The 19,308-nt window shown below is 37.0% G+C and overlaps 1 protein-coding gene across 13 annotated transcripts in view; it reads left to right on the plus strand.

The window, feature by feature from the left end:
• ATM (ATM serine/threonine kinase) overlaps positions 1-19,308 on the plus strand; it is a 138,941-nt gene that overhangs the window by 105,984 nt on the left and 13,649 nt on the right. For 11 of the 13 annotated variants that reach the window (XM_084974015.1, XM_021101934.2, XM_084974016.1 and 8 more), the window contains 9 exon segments: positions 50-163; positions 520-678; positions 1,136-1,274; positions 2,644-2,726; positions 4,120-4,260; positions 5,124-5,240; positions 13,928-14,077; positions 16,244-16,409; positions 18,011-18,097. In XM_084974015.1, the coding sequence (XP_084830141.1) occupies positions 50-163; positions 520-678; positions 1,136-1,274; positions 2,644-2,726; positions 4,120-4,260; positions 5,124-5,240; positions 13,928-14,077; positions 16,244-16,409; positions 18,011-18,097 (1,156 nt within the window). 13 annotated transcript variants of the gene reach the window in all.

The raw sequence follows: 19,308 nt of genomic DNA on the forward strand, positions 1-19,308 counted from the left end.
TTTGAAATGCATTGCTTTTTAATTTTGTATTTTTTTTTTTTAATGGCAGAGAGATGGAATGAAGATCCCATCATATAAGTTTTTGCCCCTCATGTACCAGTTGGCTGCTAGAATGGGGACCAAGATGATGGGAGGCCTAGGATTTCACGACGTCCTCAATAGTGTAAGTAAATGTGACCTTCTCGGCGCAATTGCTGTCCTTTTTTGTTATTATATGCTACTGCTCCACTTTAGGACGTGGCATCCAGGACGGTTTCGATCAGCCTATTTATTATGTTAAATAAGGGCGAGAATAAAGATTTCCTTGTGTCTCCTCATACTCCACATTAGTTAGTTTCTCCCTTTCTAATTCTTCATGTCCCTTTGTCTCTTGTCTGTCTTACACACACACATACCACTCACTGCAGCATCTAGGACAGTAACACCTATCTTAATGTTCAGCCAAATTTGAAAGTTTATGGATTTTCTTTTTTTGTTTGTTTGTTTCCATATAACTAACAGTTCTTAATTTTATTACAGCTCATCTCTAGAATTTCAGTGGATCACCCTCATCATACTTTGTTTATAATATTGGCCTTAGCAAATGCAAACAAAGATGAATTTTTGACCAAACCAGAGGCAGCAAGAAGTAGTAGAATAACTAAAAATACACCTAAAGAAAGCTCTCAGCTTGATGAGGTATTTAGATTGAACATGTATACCTTTTTGAATTGTGATATTTATTTTTTCCCAAAATATTCCTTTCTTAAGTCTCAGGGATTCTAAAAGTATGTTGTTGACAAACATTGAGTTTGCAAATCCTTTGTTATTAAAATGGCACCTAAAATTGGTTTAAAAATCTTGAGTATTTCTCAAAGCATAGGAGATATCAATAGTATTTTGCCCTTTTTCCTCACATCAGTGAGCTAAGAAAATACTGATTGTACAAGGCATCCAAGGCATTTACTCTTGAGGTTATTATAACTTTGATGTGCTGCATTCATAATAAGGTGACTGTTTTGTTTGTATCTGAGGGATTATAATCTTTCCATTGTCTAGATATGTGTATAAATTGTTTTTCCTTTTTTTATTATAACTCTGAAACGTTTGAGTTATATTTGCTTATGTACTATATTTTGTTTGTTTTTATTAATAGGATCGAACTGAGGCTGCAAACAAAGTAATATGTACTCTCAGAAACAGGAGACGTCAGATGGTCAGAAGTGTTGAAGCACTCTGTGATGCTTACATTATATTAGCAAACTTAGATGCCACTCAGTGGAGGACTCAGAGAAGTATGCGATTTGAAAGAAGGAGCATTGCTTTCTTGCGGTGTTATTCTCTGTAGGGATATATTAATTACAGAGCCTAATGATGTAAATCTGTTCACCTCACACACACTAATTATAGATATGACAGAATTGATGATTACAACTCACAGATGATCCAACTCACAGAAAAACCTTTTTTTTAATCTAATAGCTTCAACGCCCTCCAGTCAGTTTTTCACTTAATATCTTTTATTAGAACTGGTAACAGGTGACTGCATGCTAGGGCTTAAAAATGGAAAGGCCTTACCTTTTTCTCCATCACTCTGCTTCCTGGTCTCTTTAAATAATTATAAGCAGCTGTAGTATTTGGCTGTATATTTCTCTCCCCATATTTTATTTTTAAATTTTATTTATTTTATTTTTATTTTTTGCTTTTTAGGGCTACACCCACAGCATATGGAGGTTCCCAGGCTAGGGGTTAAATCAGAGCCGTAGCTGCTGGCCTACACCACAACCATAGCAACTCCTATACCACAGCTCATGGCGACACCAGATCCTTAACCCACTGAGTGAGGCCAGGGATCGAACCTGCAAACCTCATGGTTCCTAGTCAGATTTGTTTCCCCTGCGCCACGACGGGGACTTCCTCTCCCCATATTTTAGTAATTATAATATTTTTTCTGTTTGGAATCATCTTCACATTTAAATTCTTTTTTTTTTTTTTCTCTTTTTAGGGCCACTCCTGTGGCATATGGAAGTTCCCGGGCTAGGAGTTGAATCAGAGCTGCAGCTGCTGGCCTGTGTCACACCAACGCAAGATCCATGCTGTGTCTGTGACCTACAACCACATCTCATGGCAACACCAGATCGTTAATCCATTGAGTGACTCCAGGGATCAAATCCATATCCTCATGGATACTATGCGGGTTTGTTACCACTGAACCACAACGGACACCCCTCTATCTTCACATTTAAATTCTTATTATTTTAAAGTAAGAATGAGACTTCTCATTGTGTTCCTCTTAGCAAACAAAGAATATTGTCATGTCCTTTAGTGAAATTTAATAGTAATATGACAGGAGTACATAATCTATGTGCTATTCACACTGTTACATAATTATCTTACGTTGCTTAACTTAGCCCCTCAGGTGGAATCTGGTCTAACTAGCAGTGCCAGGACCTGCAAATTCATTTGTAAGCCGTGTTAACCACTGCTATCCTCTGACCCTGAGTGACATTGTGTCCTGAGCCCTAGGTCTTCATTTCTAAATCAGGGCCTGAAACACAGATTAGCCATAGGTTGGGGTTTAGGGTATCTGCTGAGTTCTGCTTTACCTTCAGTGTTGTTCCTCAGTTTGCAGTTGTCACTGAAACCTCTTTATTTTAAATACAGAAGGCATAAGGATTCCAGCAGACCAGCCTATTACTAAACTTAAAAATTTAGAAGATGTTGTTGTCCCTACTATGGAAATTAAGGTAATTAACCATTAACTATTTCGATTTTTAATTAAAGTCAGTTCCTCTTTAGTAGGTTACACCATTTGCAATAGCCTTTTGTAGGGTCAAAATTGCTTAAATATTGGCAGTTTCATTTGTTTCAACCTATACTTTTTTTTCTTTATTAGATTCCCTTTATCCAAGCCTTAAAATACTTAAAAATGTTTAAAGATCTCTCAGTTTTCTTTTGCCTTCCTTTTTTTTGTTTGTTTTTTGTTGTTTTTTTTTTTTTTTTATGGCCTCACTTGTGGCATATGGCAATTCCCAGGCCAGGGGTTGAATCAGAGCTGCAGCCACTGGCCTTACACCAAAGCCATAGCAGTACCAGATCCGACCCTTGTCTGCAACCTACACCTTAGCTCATGGCAGTGCTGGATCCTTAACCCACTGAGTGAGGCCAGGGATCAAACCCGTGTCCTCATGGATACTAGTCGGGTTTGTTACCACTGAGCCATGAGGGAACTCCCTCTTTTGCTTTAATTTTTATAGCTTTTATCTTTCTTACGAAGAAGCTATAAACTGTTGTTTTCATTGGACAGAAGAAAGTTCTGTTTGCTTATGCCAAGATTAATTTTAACTGAATAAGAAAGTCCCTAGTTGTTTTATATTGATTTTTAAAATTCTGTATGTGTTAGGATGTATTGAGTGATATATTACAATAGTAAATAACACAACAGGTATCACAATATTAAATTGATTGTAATATACATGATATTTTTAGCTGTGTCCCAGTGATCTTTTATTGCTAGAAGTACCATGTGAGCAGGGATATCTGTAATAATAAAGGCTATAGCTCATAAAATGATCATTTTAATTATGTTGTAAAATGTCTCCTTTGAGTTTGCAAATTAGTGCTTAATCTTTGTAGTTATGTAATTTGAAATGTAGCTGTCTTGTGGATTAACCATATACCAGCTATACCAGCAAAGTTATTTAGCTGAATATTTTCTGAAAATGCCAGAATTAGCAGTTACAACCTAGAGAACTCCTCTCCAGACTTTTCTAAAATTTACTTTATTACATTTTTCTAAAGCTTACTATTTCTCAGATGACTTACCATATATAGGTCTATGGCAAGACCTAAACCCAGGTTTTTCAGTAGTTTTTTAGCAATGTAATTCTAACTTTGTATGACCTACTTTTTTAAAGTGATATTTAGGGAGATAAATTGTGTTATCTGTGTCACTTTTTAAAAGCCTTTCCAATGTCAAATCTTCTTCCTTTCATTTATAAATTTATCACTTCAAGTCTTAATCAACAGCACATTGTCATTCGTTCCTCTGTTTAATACCACAGTTGTCACTTATAATTCATTTTTCTTTAAATTCAAATTGTGTATCTGACCTATTGTCATATTTGTACATTTTATTAGGTGGACCCCACAGGAGAATATGGAAACATGGTGACTATACAGTCATTTAAACCAGAATTTCGTTTAGCAGGAGGTTTAAATTTACCAAAAATAATAGATTGTGTCGGCTCTGATGGCAAGGAAAGGCGACAGCTTGTCAAGGTGAAACTTTTTTTTGTGGTGTGGTTCCTAGTTGGTTAATGAAAGAAGTCATAGAAAACTATAATTGATATTTTCTTCTTGCTTTGGGCTTTTATTTTTATTCTGAATAATTACAGGTGAGGAAAACAAATGTATTATTTTCTAGAAGCAGAATGCTTTTTCTCATTTTTTTGTGTCTCTGCAAGACTAGACTTATTATAATAGTTGGTTGAAAGAATCTTTTTTTGTTTTTTGCCTCACCCATGGCATATGGAAGTTCCTGGGGTCAGGGATCAAGTCCAAGCCACAGCTACAACCTACACCACAGCTGTGGCAACACCAGATCCTTAACCTGCTGTGCCACAGTGGGAACCCCATAAAGAATACTTTTAGCATGTACAGGCATGATGAGGTTAACAATCAGCCTGCTTGTTATGGGAAAAAACCATGTTTTGGTGGTTGCTTCTTTTCTTGAATAGTTGGAGTGAAGGACCAAGTCTGGCCCTGTGCTGAGTGCTTTGCCCGTCCCTCCCTCCCTCTGCTCTCCGGCTCTTTGGGTTTCGCTGCAAAGTAGTACAGACAAAGGTGCTGCTCTGCCTGATGTTTGCAGTGGGCCCTCAGGTGGAGGAGTTCCAGTGGGTTTAATTACAAAAGCAGCTGGCAGGGGGACCTTCTTTCTTCTAAATCGGTCTGCCTACCCAGTGGTATAGCTTATTCTAAATGAAAGAATCATCTTAGGTCTTAATTCATTGAGAGACTATTATGAGGAGCATGGATGCTCAGATTGATTTCTCAGTGCCTTTTAGCTGTCCTCAGATGACTGTATCATCTGACAATGAAGAAATGAACTGTGCTTAGTTATTCATATTGTGATTATTCTGAAGGGCCGTGATGACCTGAGACAAGATGCAGTCATGCAGCAGGTTTTCCAGATGTGTAATACGTTACTGCAGAGAAACACTGAAACCAGGAAGAGGAAACTGACTATCTGCACATATAAGGTAACTAGTTTGTACTTCTGCTGCTTCATTAAGAACATATAAAAGATGCCATTATTCAGCCAAGGGTCAGCAAATGTTTTCTGTGAAGGACCAGATAGTAAATATTTTAGATTTTTGTGAGCCGCATAAGGTCTCTCTTGCATATTCTTTATTTTTTTCTTTATATCCCTTTAAACCATCCTTAGCTCACAGGCTATACAAAAATAGTCTGGGACTGGGTTTGGTCCAAAGACCGTATATTGCCAACCTCTGATTTAGACAATATTTTCTTTTTAAAAAGTACACATTAATGTTCAATGCAGCAATTTTTTGTTTCAAGAAATCTTATTTCTTGTAATTAGCTGAAAAGTATTTTCCCCTTATGTTTGACCATTTGGCCTATTTCTGGTATAGAAGTACTCTTAAGAAGGAAAGTGGTAGTAAAAAGACAATACTGATTTAGTGAAGAATATAGTACATAATATAGGGTTTTAAAACTTTTTAGGATGTTAAAAACCCAATATAGTGTCCACGAGGATGTGGGCTCAATTCCTGGCCTCACTCAGTGGGTTAAGGATCCAGCACTGTAGCAGGCTTTGGCATAGGTCACAGCTGTGGCTCAAATCTGTCATTGCTGTGGCCGTGGTGTAGGCTGGCAGCTGCAGCTCTAATTCGGCCCCTAGCCTAGGAACTTCCAGATGGCCCAGGTACAGCTGTTAAAAGATAAAAATAAAAAAAATTTTTTTTTGTTTTAATACATTTTCTTTCTTCAAAAATCCAATAATAGAAAAACATATAAAAAGGGAAACCTTCTCTCACCCTTTTTCCTATCAACCTCATGGCCCCTCCTCACCCTTATAAGTACCATTTTCATTTGTTTCCAGTGTTATACAAATGGAATATATGAATATATTTCCTTCTTACCCTCCTTTCTTAGAGAAAGGGCTACATATACACTTTGATATATAAATATAAAAGTTTATTCTTTATGTATATATCTGTTTAACTCAACAGTATGTTATAAAATTGTTCTCTTTTTTTAACAGCTGCTTTGTGTGTTAGTACATGGTTATCATACAAGTCTTTATTGTATAAAATGGGCATTTGGGTTGCTTGTAGTCCTTTGCAGTAGCAAACAATGCTAGGCTGCAGTGAATGACTTTGAACATGTAGTATTTCATACATGCGCAGGTGAGTCTTTGGGTAGACTTCCTAAAGCTGGATTGATGAGTAAATGTGTCTGTAATTTCGTAGATATTGTCAGATTACCTGTGAATAGAGGAATGTCCCAATTTGCATTTCCCCCAGCATTTTGCCTGAGAAGACAATTCTCAAGTCACATTATTCTATTAATCAATCATCTTTGGCCCTTAATTGAGTGCTCATCTAGCATGTTTATCTTTTTTAAAGTAATAGTAAACCTTCATTTTGAAGGGCCTGTTTTCCATAGGTATTTTCTTTTTGGTTTTATTCCTGTATCTCATATTTTCCCTTTATTCTTCTCTTAGTGTTGTAACAAGGTTTATTTATTTATTCATTGTTTCTATTTCTATGAAGATAGAGACAGATTAAGAAAATGTGTGGATAATTCACTGCATAGCAGAGAAGCAGTCTTATAGAGACACTTAGGATAGTCCCATTATCTGTTTCTTAAACCTTCAAAATAGGATATACCAACCAGTGTTTATTTTCTCTAGCAAGTTAACCCTACTTAGCCTCCAGATATGCCAACCAGCAACCAAGACTAATTTAAAAATATAATTTAAAAAAAAATCCCTTTCACAAGAATATATATAACTGCCTAGGATTAATGTTAATAAGAAATATGTAAAGCTGTATGAAAAAATTACAAAAATATAGCAAGAAAGAATAAAGGAAAACTAGGATAAGGAGAGGTGGTATGTCTTAAATGGAAGACACTAAAAAATGTCAGCCCTTTTCACATTAATGCATAAACATTGAAATTCTAATAAAAACATTTATAACATGGAATATTTAAAAGTTTATCTTGAAAAATATGTTGTGAGAATGACTAGTCTCTGTTATAAGCAGTAGGTGAAAGTGGGCTCTGATCATTTGACCGCAAATGGTAAATAAGGCTCTGATAATGAAGATTATATGGTTCATGCTATAAAAATATATTAATAAGACAAAGTAGGTAGCCTTGAAACACATATTTATATATGCATTTATAAGAAATCAGTTTTGACTTTTAATAAGTTCCTCAGTGAGCCTAAAAAATGCTAAATCTGAATACAGATCATATACAGTATGATTAATACTTGCTTTTTAGTATTTTTAAGTTGCTCCCAATGAACATTTTTTTTTAAATTATAAAAGTATTTGTTAAACTAGGAGTTCCCTTGTAGCTCAGTGGGTTAAGGAGCTGGTGTTGTCACTGCTGTGGTTCTGGTTACAGCTGTGGTGCAGATTCAGTCCCTGGCCTGGAAACTTATGCATGCCACAGGTGTAGCCAAAAAAAAAATGTGTTAAATTAAAAAGTTAGGAAAGCAGGGAAAAAGAAATAAGATCTACCCTCCAAAATTCTGATTGAGTCAGGCTATTATAATTGAAAACAACTTTTTTTTTTTTTTTTTTTTTTTTTGGGTCTTTATAGGGTCATACCCATGGCATATGAATGTTCTCAGGCTAGGGTTAAAAGTTGGAGCTGTAGCTGTTGGCCTACGCCACAGCCACAACAACTCCAGATCTGAGGCGCATCTGCTTACGTGTCACCACAGCTCACGGCAACCCCAGATCCTTAACTCACTGAGTGAGGCGAGGGATTGAACCTGGTCCTTGTGGTTGCTAGTCATATTCATTTCTGCTGAGCCATGATGGGAACTCCAAAAACAACTTTTTTGAACTTCTAAACTGTCTACAGAATCAGAAATGTAAAACTCACTTGTGGATTGAATAGGGTTAAGGGATAGGAAAGCATCAAGAAAAGCACACTTTTTTCTTAGCCTTCAAATTTGTAAGCACTTTGTCCCATGAAACTTAATAGGATATTAACTAATATAATTGATGCTTTCTATTAGCAGTTTAAAAAAATGAGTTCTCATTGAATGCTAAGAGCAAAAATTAAAGATCTGTGAAGCCTCTTCTGCAGAGGAGTTTCTTTGATGTGGTTCAGATCAGAGCTACTCAAATTTAGCATCATAATCACTGGGAGGGTTTATTAAAACACTGGTTGGTGAGCCCCATTCTCAGGATTCTAATTCTAGGGTGGAGCCTGAGAATATGCATTTCTAGCCAGATACCAAGTGATGCAGGTGCAGCTGTGGTTCAGAAATCACACTTTAAGGCCCATCAATCTAGTTTACTTTGATCTAGCTTAATTGTAGGATCAGGTTGATGAGGTATTAACTGTCTCCTATGTGGCAGATACTTTAATGATTGCTGAGAAGTTTTTAGAGGACAGATATTGAAGAACATGAATGAAGGGAAATTTTGATGCTCTAAGTGCCAGTCTTTTTTTTTTCTTTCTTTCTTTTTATGGTCACACCTGAGGCATATGAAGGATCCCACGCTAGGAACTGAATCGGAGCTGCAGCTGCCAGCCTACACCATAGCCACAGCCACACAGTTTCTGAGCTGCGTCTGTGACCTATGCCACAGCTTGTGACAATGCTGGATCCTTAACCCACTGAGTGAGGTCAGGGATTGAACCTACATACTCACAGAGACAGCATTGTATCCTTAACCCACTGAGCCACAACAGGAACTCCCCTTATGATTTTTTAACACAATTTTTATGAAGAATCATTTTACCAATTAAATAATAGTTATTTAATATTATTCATCTGATTATTTAAAAAATGAACTCTAGGAGTTTCTGTCATGGCTCAATTGTTAACAAACCCAACTAGTATCAGTGAGGATGCTGGTTTGAAATCTGGCCTCGCTCAGTGGGTTAAGGATCTGGTGTTGGTGTGGCTGTGGTGTAGGCCGGCAGCTTCAGCTCCTATTTGACCCCTAGCCTGGGAATTTCCAGGTGCCATGGGTGTGGCCCTAAAAAGCCAAAAAAAGAAAAAATTCTAAATGTGAGAGTTTAGGTTTGACTTTATTGTTTAGAATTATAGTACCGGGTCAATAGATCTATGTTATTTTGCAATTACTCCCAGAGTGTGAGAGTTATGTCTTCACTATGGTGCTAGTTGTTTTTGATTTCAGTTAAAGTTCCTGGAAGTACCTTACTGTATGTACAGAAGCAGTTTGCCTGGTTTAGGTCTTCTGTGGAGTCATTCCCAATCTGGCATTCAGGACTCCTATGATCATTGTGTCAACAAGAAGGGTCCCTGAATGCCTGGAATTAGCCCTTCGTACCCAAATCTCAGGTGTCAATAAGCAACCTCAAAAGCAGAGACTTGTATATGGAGGCAAAGTGGGTTATCCTTCACCAGAGAGAATCACCTGGAGGTGAAGGCAGACAGTTCTTACTCTATATGCTGGTACTGAGACATAGCCCCCGACAAACGCAGTTTGTGTGACTGGACTAATTTATCTACCAAAACTACATTTCTAGACAGTATACTGAACAACTAGCCTAAAGTCTTGAATGTGAGAGGATTCATTTTTTAAAATCAACATGTCTTATGAACAATATTTAAATGCTGAAGGAAGTGTTGTCCTTCCCTCTTCATCATGCCTTATGCCAATAAATAATTTTTCATCTTTGTGATATATATATTTTTTCTTGTTTTTTTGTTTTTTGTTTTTTGCTTTTTTTTTTTGTCTTTTTGTCTTTTCTAGGGCCGCTCCTCTAGCATATGGAGGTTCCAAGGCTAGGGGTCGAATTGGAGCTGTAGCCGCCAGTTTATGCCACAGCCACAGCAATGCCAGATCCAAGCCGTGTCTGCAACCTACACCACAGCTCACGGCAACACCGGATCCTTAACCCACTGAACAAGGCCAGGGATCGAACCCGCAACCTCATGGTTCCTAGTCGGATTTGTTAACCACTGCGCCATGATGGGAACTCCCTGTGATATATATTTTGAGCATCCTTCTCACTCAGGATTCTGAGAAGCCATAATGCCCTAAGTCATTCATTATACCTAAAGTATTAACATCATTTCTGTGTATCTCAGATGGTACTGGCTGTGTGCCTTGAGGTAATAGAGGATTTGTGACATCCAGACAAAGTACTCAGATACCCAGATGAAATAGGCTGTTCCAGGAAATCTTATTACCTGAGAAAACACTGCCATTTGCCTTTTGATACTTGAATTCTGCTCTTTTTAATGTCAACCAGTATCACAGTTGGACTCTGAAATGAGTTAAAAAAAAGCCGACCCAGTCCTTTCTAGATCAGTCTCTTAACAAAAGACAAGGGTTTGATTTTTCCCCCCATAACTAGATATTGATACAGAGTAATCAGTGGCAAAGGGATCTTCATTGGACTATATTAGGAGGCCAGAATGTTAATGTGATCCAGCATCAGCGTCACAGTTATCTCAAAGACAGGGCTGCGTTTCCTGGGAGGAAGGCATTTAGAGGTATTTTGGCAGGAAGGGAAATCAATTGGAAAGGCTCTGAATCTGAGATCCGTTCGTTCATTTGTTCAGTAATTGCTTATTTATATGCTGAGTGTTGTGTTAGATGCCAGTTATCCTGGTTCTGTTGTTCTCTGGACATTTTCCCTGCTTATAATGAACCCCCCTTTTTTCTTCAGTCTATTACAACAGAAGTCTTTTGTCAGATCATATACAGTCTTTTGGAAGAGTCAGTTCCTGATAAGATAAGTCACATGTGTAGAAGTCCAAGAGATATCTTAAACTCAGCATGTTAAAGTAGAACTCTCCCAAAACAAAAAACACAAACCAAAACCATGCTCTTTCCCATCTCAACAAATGGCACAACCTTCACCCAGTTGCCCAGACCAAACCCTAGAGACGTTATTTTCTTTTTACTTTTATTACTATGGAAAATTTCACACATACACAAAAGTACATAGAATAATATAAGGAACCCCCTACATCTTCACCTAGATTTAACAACACTCAACTCGCGGACAATTGTGTTTCATTTCTACTCCCATCCACTTCCAGTATTACTTTGGAGCAAAATGTGGTATCTTATCAATTCATCTAAAACAGTTCAGTGTTCAACAGTCCTATAAGATAATGTCTTTAAAAAAAAAAAAAACCCATATAACCAGAATACTGTCTTCAGTCTTAAAACAATTAGCAGTAACTCCTAAATATCACCAAATATTGGGTTCATTTTAAACTCCCCTTGCTCTCAAATCCCATATCTATTCCATTAGCAGGACCTTAGTGGTTTACTTTTAGTCAAGTCCCTCTTTACCACCTCTGCCGTTCCCACCCTTCTCCAAACTAAGGTCACTTTTCTTCTAGAGTATCCAACTAACTGCTTTCCTCTGTCCTTGGCACCCCAAAACTAGTTCTACTCACAGCACTTAAAATGATCCTTTTAAAGGTCTAAGATAGAATGTCTCTTAACCTTTTCAAAACCCCAAACAAATTCACTTTATCCCTGAATGAAAGGGTTTTGCCTCTGCTGTTGTCTTTCCAACTTTATCTCCCACTTTTTCCATCCTTCTCTCTTACTTTCTCCTTGTCAAGTCATCTCCACCTGACTCACCTGGTCATTTTGCTGTACCTTATACCCAAAGTCTGACTCACCTCAGGGCTTTTCACTTTGCTTCTCCCCTCAGATCTTTGCATGAATCATTCCCTTATTTTTAGGTTTTTCTCCAGTGTCACCCCCTCAGAGAAGCCTTCTCTGACCACTTCTCTATTACTCTTTAAAATGTTTGTTTTATTCTGTTATACTTGTTATCTGGCATCGTTAAATGTTTATTGGTGTATATGTTCCCACATCAGAATGAAGAATTAAGCTTTATGAGGGCATGGTCTTCATCTGCCCTGCTGCCACTCTATTCTCAGTGCCCTGGCACCATGTCTAACACATAATAGACTCTCTGCAATACTTTTTAAATTAATAAAAGACCTCCTTCATGTTAAGACTCAACATAAAACAGTTCAATATATTTGAGTGCATTAAAATTTTAAATGGGGAGTTCCCATTGTGGCACAGCAGAAATGAATCCAGCTGGTAACCACGAGGTTGTGGGTTCCATCCCTGGCCTCGCTCAGTGGGTTAAGGATCCTGCATTGCTGTGGCTGTGGTGTAGGCCGGCAGCTGTAGCTGTGATTTGACCCCTCACTTGGGAACTTGTATATGCCACAGGTGTGGCTCTAGAAAGAAAAAAAAATTTTTTTAACGTATAGAATTAAAGGTACTATAAATACACGTGGCTGAGAAAATGAATTTAATAATACTAATAACAACAAAGGATTCTTATGATATTGATAACGAGGGATTTGTATATAGAATATATAAATAGCTCTTAAAACCAGTAATGAAAAGATAAGCCATTAAGAAAAAGGGTAAAGAATACAAACAGTTCACAAGAAGAAAATGTTTGAATAGTCGATAAGCCTATCCAATTATGCTCAACTTTACTGGGAATCTGCAAAATACAAATGAAAATCACAGTGAGATATTATTACATATCTCTTGGATTGACAAAATGTAGAAATCGGGCAATATTGTGTATTGGGAAGGTTATGGAATCAACTCTGCCATTGGGTATATAAATTGATACAACTACTTTGGATAGTATTTGGCAATATCTGGCTAACCAAGTGTAAGATGCATATTCTGAATGAACCAGTTCTTCAATTCCCAGGTACAAATGTAATGCTAGGGAAATGGAAATATATTCATTAGTAAACTAATTCATTGCAACAGTGTTTCAGGGAAATCTGGGAACATTGTAAATGTTAATCAATATTCAGATTGTATAAATTGGATAATTGTGTATTTCACAGTATGCAGCTGCGTAAATATATAATTGTTCAAGTGAATGACGGGGTTAAATATACTAACACAGTTAAATGTTGAGTGAGAAAAAAGCAAATTGCAGAAGTATACATATTATATAAATACCCTTTATTTAAAGCTTTCGACTACTTCTGGATGTATAGCTTTGAAAGAAAGTATGCCCCCAAATACATGAACATGCTAGTAAGCAAATTAGCCGTCATCGTGATGGCAGGGAGGGGCACGGCGGGTCCAAAGAGAATGTCACCTCTTTCTCAGCAAATGTGAGAAAAATCTTATATTTGATAAAGCTGTTTAGTAAGTAAAAGGGTATTTGTTTATAGTATTTTCTATACTGTATATGTATATATGATATTTCATAATTTTTAATCATCCCAGTAAAATTGCTCATGTTATGTTTAGGACCACATTTCCTCCTGGTGAAGCTAGCAAGACCATAAAGCAAGAATACGTAGACTTTCAGTTATTAAAGTATACTAAAATTGAGACTTCATTTGATTTTTTCCAAAATGAAATTCTTTGAATTTGTTTAATATTAAAAGTATAAGGAAAGCAACGTTAATTCCTCTGCTCAATGGAACAAATGAAGTATGGCTCAGTCACAGATGATGAATGTACTTAACAGGACTGACCTCAGCGAATCATGGAGATGGAGAGACGAACAGTCTAGTTTTTTGAGCTCAAGTTTATTTTTGGTTTCTTTCTTCCTATGGACAGAAAAATAGTAATAAAACTTGAAAAAATGCTTCACACTGACTGTAACTGTTGAATGATCCCCACATGCTCCTATAATGCCCTTCCATCATTAAAAGCTATTCAATCTATAATTTCAGGTGGTTCCCCTTTCGCAGAGAAGTGGTGTTCTTGAATGGTGCACAGGAACTGTCCCTATTGGTGAATATCTTGTTAACAATGACACTGGTGCTCATAAAAGATACAGGCCAAAGGATTTCAGTCCTGTTCAATGCCAAAAGAAAATGATGGTGAGTAACACTCAAAAATATATGTTATTGCAGGATTACTTAATATCTTATTAAAGCTGACAGTTACTGAGGGAATTGTTAATGATAGGAAGTATAAGAAAGTAAGCTCACTAGAATGAAAGTGTGTGCGACTGAACAAGGAAGATTTTTTAACTATGTAAATTGTCTACACTTCTCCAATGAAAAATTTAACATTATTCAATTATGCTAACTTACTCCTAATTTGGAGTAAGCCAGTTCTTAACAAAGCATACAAAACAACAACTAAAACAAAACAAAACAAAAAAATAGATGAAGTGGAGAATCTTCTAAGACAGTTGTCACATGATACTGGCCATCTGGTCTGATATTCATTTACCCGATCGGTGATATTTACTGAATGTCTCCTTTCCACTAGGTACTGTGCTGAGATTAAGACTTCACAAATAATATGACTAATCGTCATACCTATTCCATTTTGAAATGAGAAGTTCTGAGAATTTAGCTTGCCCCAGGTCAATGAGCTAATAAAGGGTGCAACAAGGATTTAAACCTTTTCTGTCCAGCTCTAAAATCCATTTATGTTTTCTTTTGTTGTGCTTTCTATTTTTCATTTTGAAAGTTTTATTGATGTATAGTTGATTTATAGTGTTGTGATTGTTTCTGTTGTACAACAAAGTGATTCTGTTATATACACACATACATTCTTTTTCAGATTCTTTTCCCACATGGATTATCCCAGAATATTGGGTAGAATTCCCTGTGCTAGATAGAAGGTCCCATTGGCCAATCATTCCATGTACCAATGTGCATAGGCCAGTCCCAAAAGCCCAGTCCATCCCCCCACCTGTCCACTTTGGTAACTACAAGATTCTTTCCAAAATCTGTGAGAGTCTGTTCTATGCTTTTTAAAATGTCTGATAAAGTACTCTAGGGATTATGATGGCAGGCTGTAAGGGACACAGTGTAGGCACAGAGGAGAAAGTGGTTCGTTTTACCTGAGGTAGGGAGGAGTGGAGAGAGATCCAAGAAAGGCTTCATACAAGAGATGGTATAAAGAGAGTTTTATAAATGAACTGGTCTTTCAAGCAGAAGAAACATATAAGCAAAAGGGAAGGAGGCATGAATACGCAGGTAAAGATAGCATAGTCTTCATTTTTGAGGAGGAGTAGATGAGATTGGAACAATAGTCGTTAGTCAGAAAATAGAGGATTTCTCCATGAAATGCCCAGAAATTAGCACTTTATCCTGTAGGCAGTAGAGAACCTTTGAGAAGGATAATATCAGATTGGCATTTTAGAAAGCTCACTCTGACAACATGTATTTTAGAGGGAGATATTTTTGAGAAAGTTGACTAGAGGCATGAGACAAGGTCCGAACTAAGAGTAACAACAGTAGGAATGGAAAAGATGTAGTTCATGTAAGAAATGTTAAAGAGGCAAAAACTGATGTGATTTGGTTGCTGATGAACCAGAGTTCAGTGGTGCCTTTGTTCTGTTGGGATGATGGAGTAGATGGAAAGGCTATTTCCCATGTTGATGAAAGAAGTGGCTGAGGTTTGCCGACGATGAGATGATGAATTAGTTTGAATTTGGAAGTGATCCGAGTCACAGTGTTGAGTGGAAAGTTGGAGAAGCACATCAGGCTGGAGCTTATGAAGATACCTAGGCCAAAGATACAGATTTGGAAGTCATTAGTCCATAGGTGAGAACTGAGCCCAAGAATTTGCTTCAGGAAGTTACTCTATAGTAAGGAAGTGCTGCAGGAGAGGGCTGAAGGGCAGCTGCTTTGCCAGCCCATCCATGATTGTTCTCTTCCAGTCTTCCTTTTTCTCCTGTTTCCTGTTGCAGCCCTAATGCTTTGATACACCTAAGACTGTCTGGAGCTACCTTTGGCATTATGTTTACTTCCACATAGATTACGGAATCATTCACGTTAGAATTGAATTAAAACAAATAACAGTCACTGCTGGTGTGCCTCCTTCCCCTAAAATTAACATGAAAACCCTGAAGGGATTATAATCCTGACCAGACTGTTAGCTTCTTGTGGATAGACATAATATCTTGTTCATCTTTTTATTGCCTTTAGATCTTTCATACTATTTTCCTATTGAAACTCCCAGTAGACGTTAGCTAAATTAGTTGAACACAATATTGAGAAAATAATTTAATGTTTTATCTATTAAAGGAGGCGCAAAATAAATCTTTTGAAGAGAAATATGAAATCTTCATGAATATTTGCCAAAATTTTCAACCAGTTTTTCGTTACTTCTGCATGGAAAAATTCTTGGATCCAGCTGTTTGGTTTGAGAGACGACTGGCTTATACTCAGAGTGTGGCTACGTCTTCTATTGGTAATCTTACACATTTTAGTAGATTCAGCACTTCTGCATTCTGAGATAGATGTAGGGTGATGATGCTGGTGATGGTGGTTGTTAACCAAACCATCTTTACATTTTTGTTTCTTCTTCATCCTGAGTCTTAGTTTCTAAATATAGCTCTTCTTAGCTTTGGCAGGAGAGAATTCCTTTTTCCCTGGTAGGGAAATAAGACTGGTTATTTTTCTTCTTTGCTTAATAGTGAATATGGCTTATTTTCTCCCCCTTCAATGTACTATTTTCTGAAAAATAATAAAATTTGTGATAATCCCATTTATTTCTTTTAATTATTATTTTTCTTTTGCATACAGCTTCTGCAATATCATCAAATTAACACTCAGTGATCGGTTCTGTTTGATAGAATTTTAGTTTTGGAATAGAAGTAAGGATGTATTTTTAAATATTCAGTGTATATAATATTTGACTTTTTTAATTTCTGGGAGATTGGAATAGTTAAGGCAGTTAACAAAAATCTTAGAGTCTAAGAACTAACAGTAGTATCAGTGATCTTTTCATCTGTCGTTTTTTTAATTAAAGACCTCTCTTTTCATCACTATTCACCAGGAAGTCAGGACCTAAATGTTTTGGAAAACTTTTAGGAAATAGTGAAACTTTTTTTTTTTTAACACTGAAAATCACTAATCTGATGCAACTAATTTAATTTATAAGCAAGAAGGTAGGCTCAGTTAATGATAGAGCTGGCCGGGCACCCCAGGCATCTTAACTCATATCCACAGTTTTTTCTGCTTCACCACATGGCATCTTTTTGTTAGGTTAAAAGCATTTAAAAAAATGTTATCCCGGAGTTTCCATTGTGGCTTAGTGGTTAATGAATCCGACTAGGAACCATGAGGTTTCGGGTTCGATCCCTGGCCTTGCTCAGCGGGTTAAGGATCCGGTGTTGCCGTGAGCTGTGGTATAGTTTGCAGATGCGGCTCAGATCTCATGTTGCTGAGGCTCTGGTGTAGGCCGGCGGCTACAGCTCCAATTAGACCCCTAGCCTGAGAATCTCCATATGCCGCAGGTGCAGCCCTAGAAAAAACAAAACAAAACCAAAAAAAAAAAAATGTTCTCCGTCTTAAAAATAGTAATGTAGTTTTTCCTGTATATAAACCTGATAAAATGAATTAGTGAGTAATTTGTGTTATATACAATTCATCAAGCAGAATAAAGTTTCACTGAAAAATGAAGTTTACCCTTTGGCATCACCATTTAAAAGTATATGCAATAAATATTTGAGTGCATATAGTGCAGTGCTTTGTCCCTGGTAAATAATAGGCCTCAATTTTAACCATACTCATTTTTGAAGTAGTAATATTTTAATATATGTGCTTATTAGTAAAGAGAAAACTTTTTTTAGCAAATCATCTAAGATTCATAAAACACAGTATAAATTTAAGTAGCTGACTTAAACTCAAAATGGCCAGTTATGTACTTGATTTTCTTTAAGCAGGCAAAAAAGCCTAAGGTACTTAAAAATTATATGGAGTCAGTGGTATTAGTTGAAATTATGGCTAACTGTGTTGTATAAATGGATAGTATCAGTGATTTCAAGTTGTCTTTTTCTTTTTTTCTAGTTGGTTACATCCTTGGACTTGGTGATAGACATGTACAGAATATCTTGATAAATGAGCAGTCAGCAGAACTTGTACATATAGATTTAGGTAAGTAACAAAAGATGTGTTTCTTTATTCAGTAAATATTTGATCATCAAGAAATGTTATTTAGGAGTTCCCATCATGGCTCAGAGGAAACAAATCGGACTAGTATCCATGAGGATACAGGTTTGATCCTGGCCTCCCTCAGTAGGTTAAGGATCCAGCATTGCTCTAGAGCTGTGGCGTAGGTCGAAGATGCAACCCGGACGCCATGTTGCTGTGGCTGTGGCATAGGCTGGCAACTACAGCTCTAATTTGGCCTCTAGTCTGGGAACCTCCATTTGCCACAAGTGTAGCCCTGAAAAGAAAAAAGAAAAGAAAAATGTTATTTGCCTACCAGGATATTGCAAGTATGAGAGAGAGAGGTATATTTAAACAATTAATAGTGTTTTAAAAAAGCATGAACACCGTGATGCTGGATAATGAGTGAATGGGGTGACTTTTTAAGTCAGGTCTCGAAGAAGGGAATGATAATCTAGATGGAAGATAGAGCAGATATGAAAGGAGGACTCATGAAGATGTAGCATGTTGTAGGAATGTGAGACATTAAATGTGGCTGGAGTCAAGTTTGCGTATAGTTTAGTAGCCTGAGGTATAGATTGGTATAAGACTATCAAAAGCCAGGCTGAGGAGTTTCAAGTTTAATCTGTTAAAACAACAGAAAGTGAAGATGTATTTAATCAGGAAAAGATTATACTTGATGACTGGAAAGATAATTTGGGGAGGAGTATTGGCAGTAGGAAGACAAGTTAGGAGATACAATACTTGAGACAAGAGTTGCTGAAAGAGATGAGTTGGACTAGCATTGTATGGACTGGGGGATTGAATTTGGGGGACATTCCTGTAGTAACTTGAACCAGTGATACTAGATGGGGCAACAATGGGAGAGGGGACTCCAGGATAACTGAAGTTGCTAGTTAAGGAAAACAGCAGGTTTGTAGAGAATAATAAAGAGACGAGTTTTGTTTTATACATTGTTTTGAAGTGTTAGTGGGATTTCCAGTGAGAATAGGTAGTTAAATATATAGAAAAGCAAAGATATTGAACATGGTGAGAGATGTAGAACTTTCAGCAAATAGATTCTAGTTGAAGTCATTGACTAGAGGAGGTTCTGATCTTACTCATCATCCATGGTGAAGAGCACTAAGGATGGAATTGTAGGGAATGCCAGCATTAAAAAGGCTGAGTTGAGGGGGGGAAATGAGGAATAACCAACA

Source organism: Sus scrofa, chromosome 9, assembly GCF_054392235.1.
Source record: "Sus scrofa isolate SSC_HxYL_T2T_F1_AM1 chromosome 9, Sscrofa_HxYL_maternal_Yorkshire_Landrace_v2.0, whole genome shotgun sequence".
NCBI lineage: Eukaryota > Metazoa > Chordata > Mammalia > Artiodactyla > Suidae > Sus > Sus scrofa.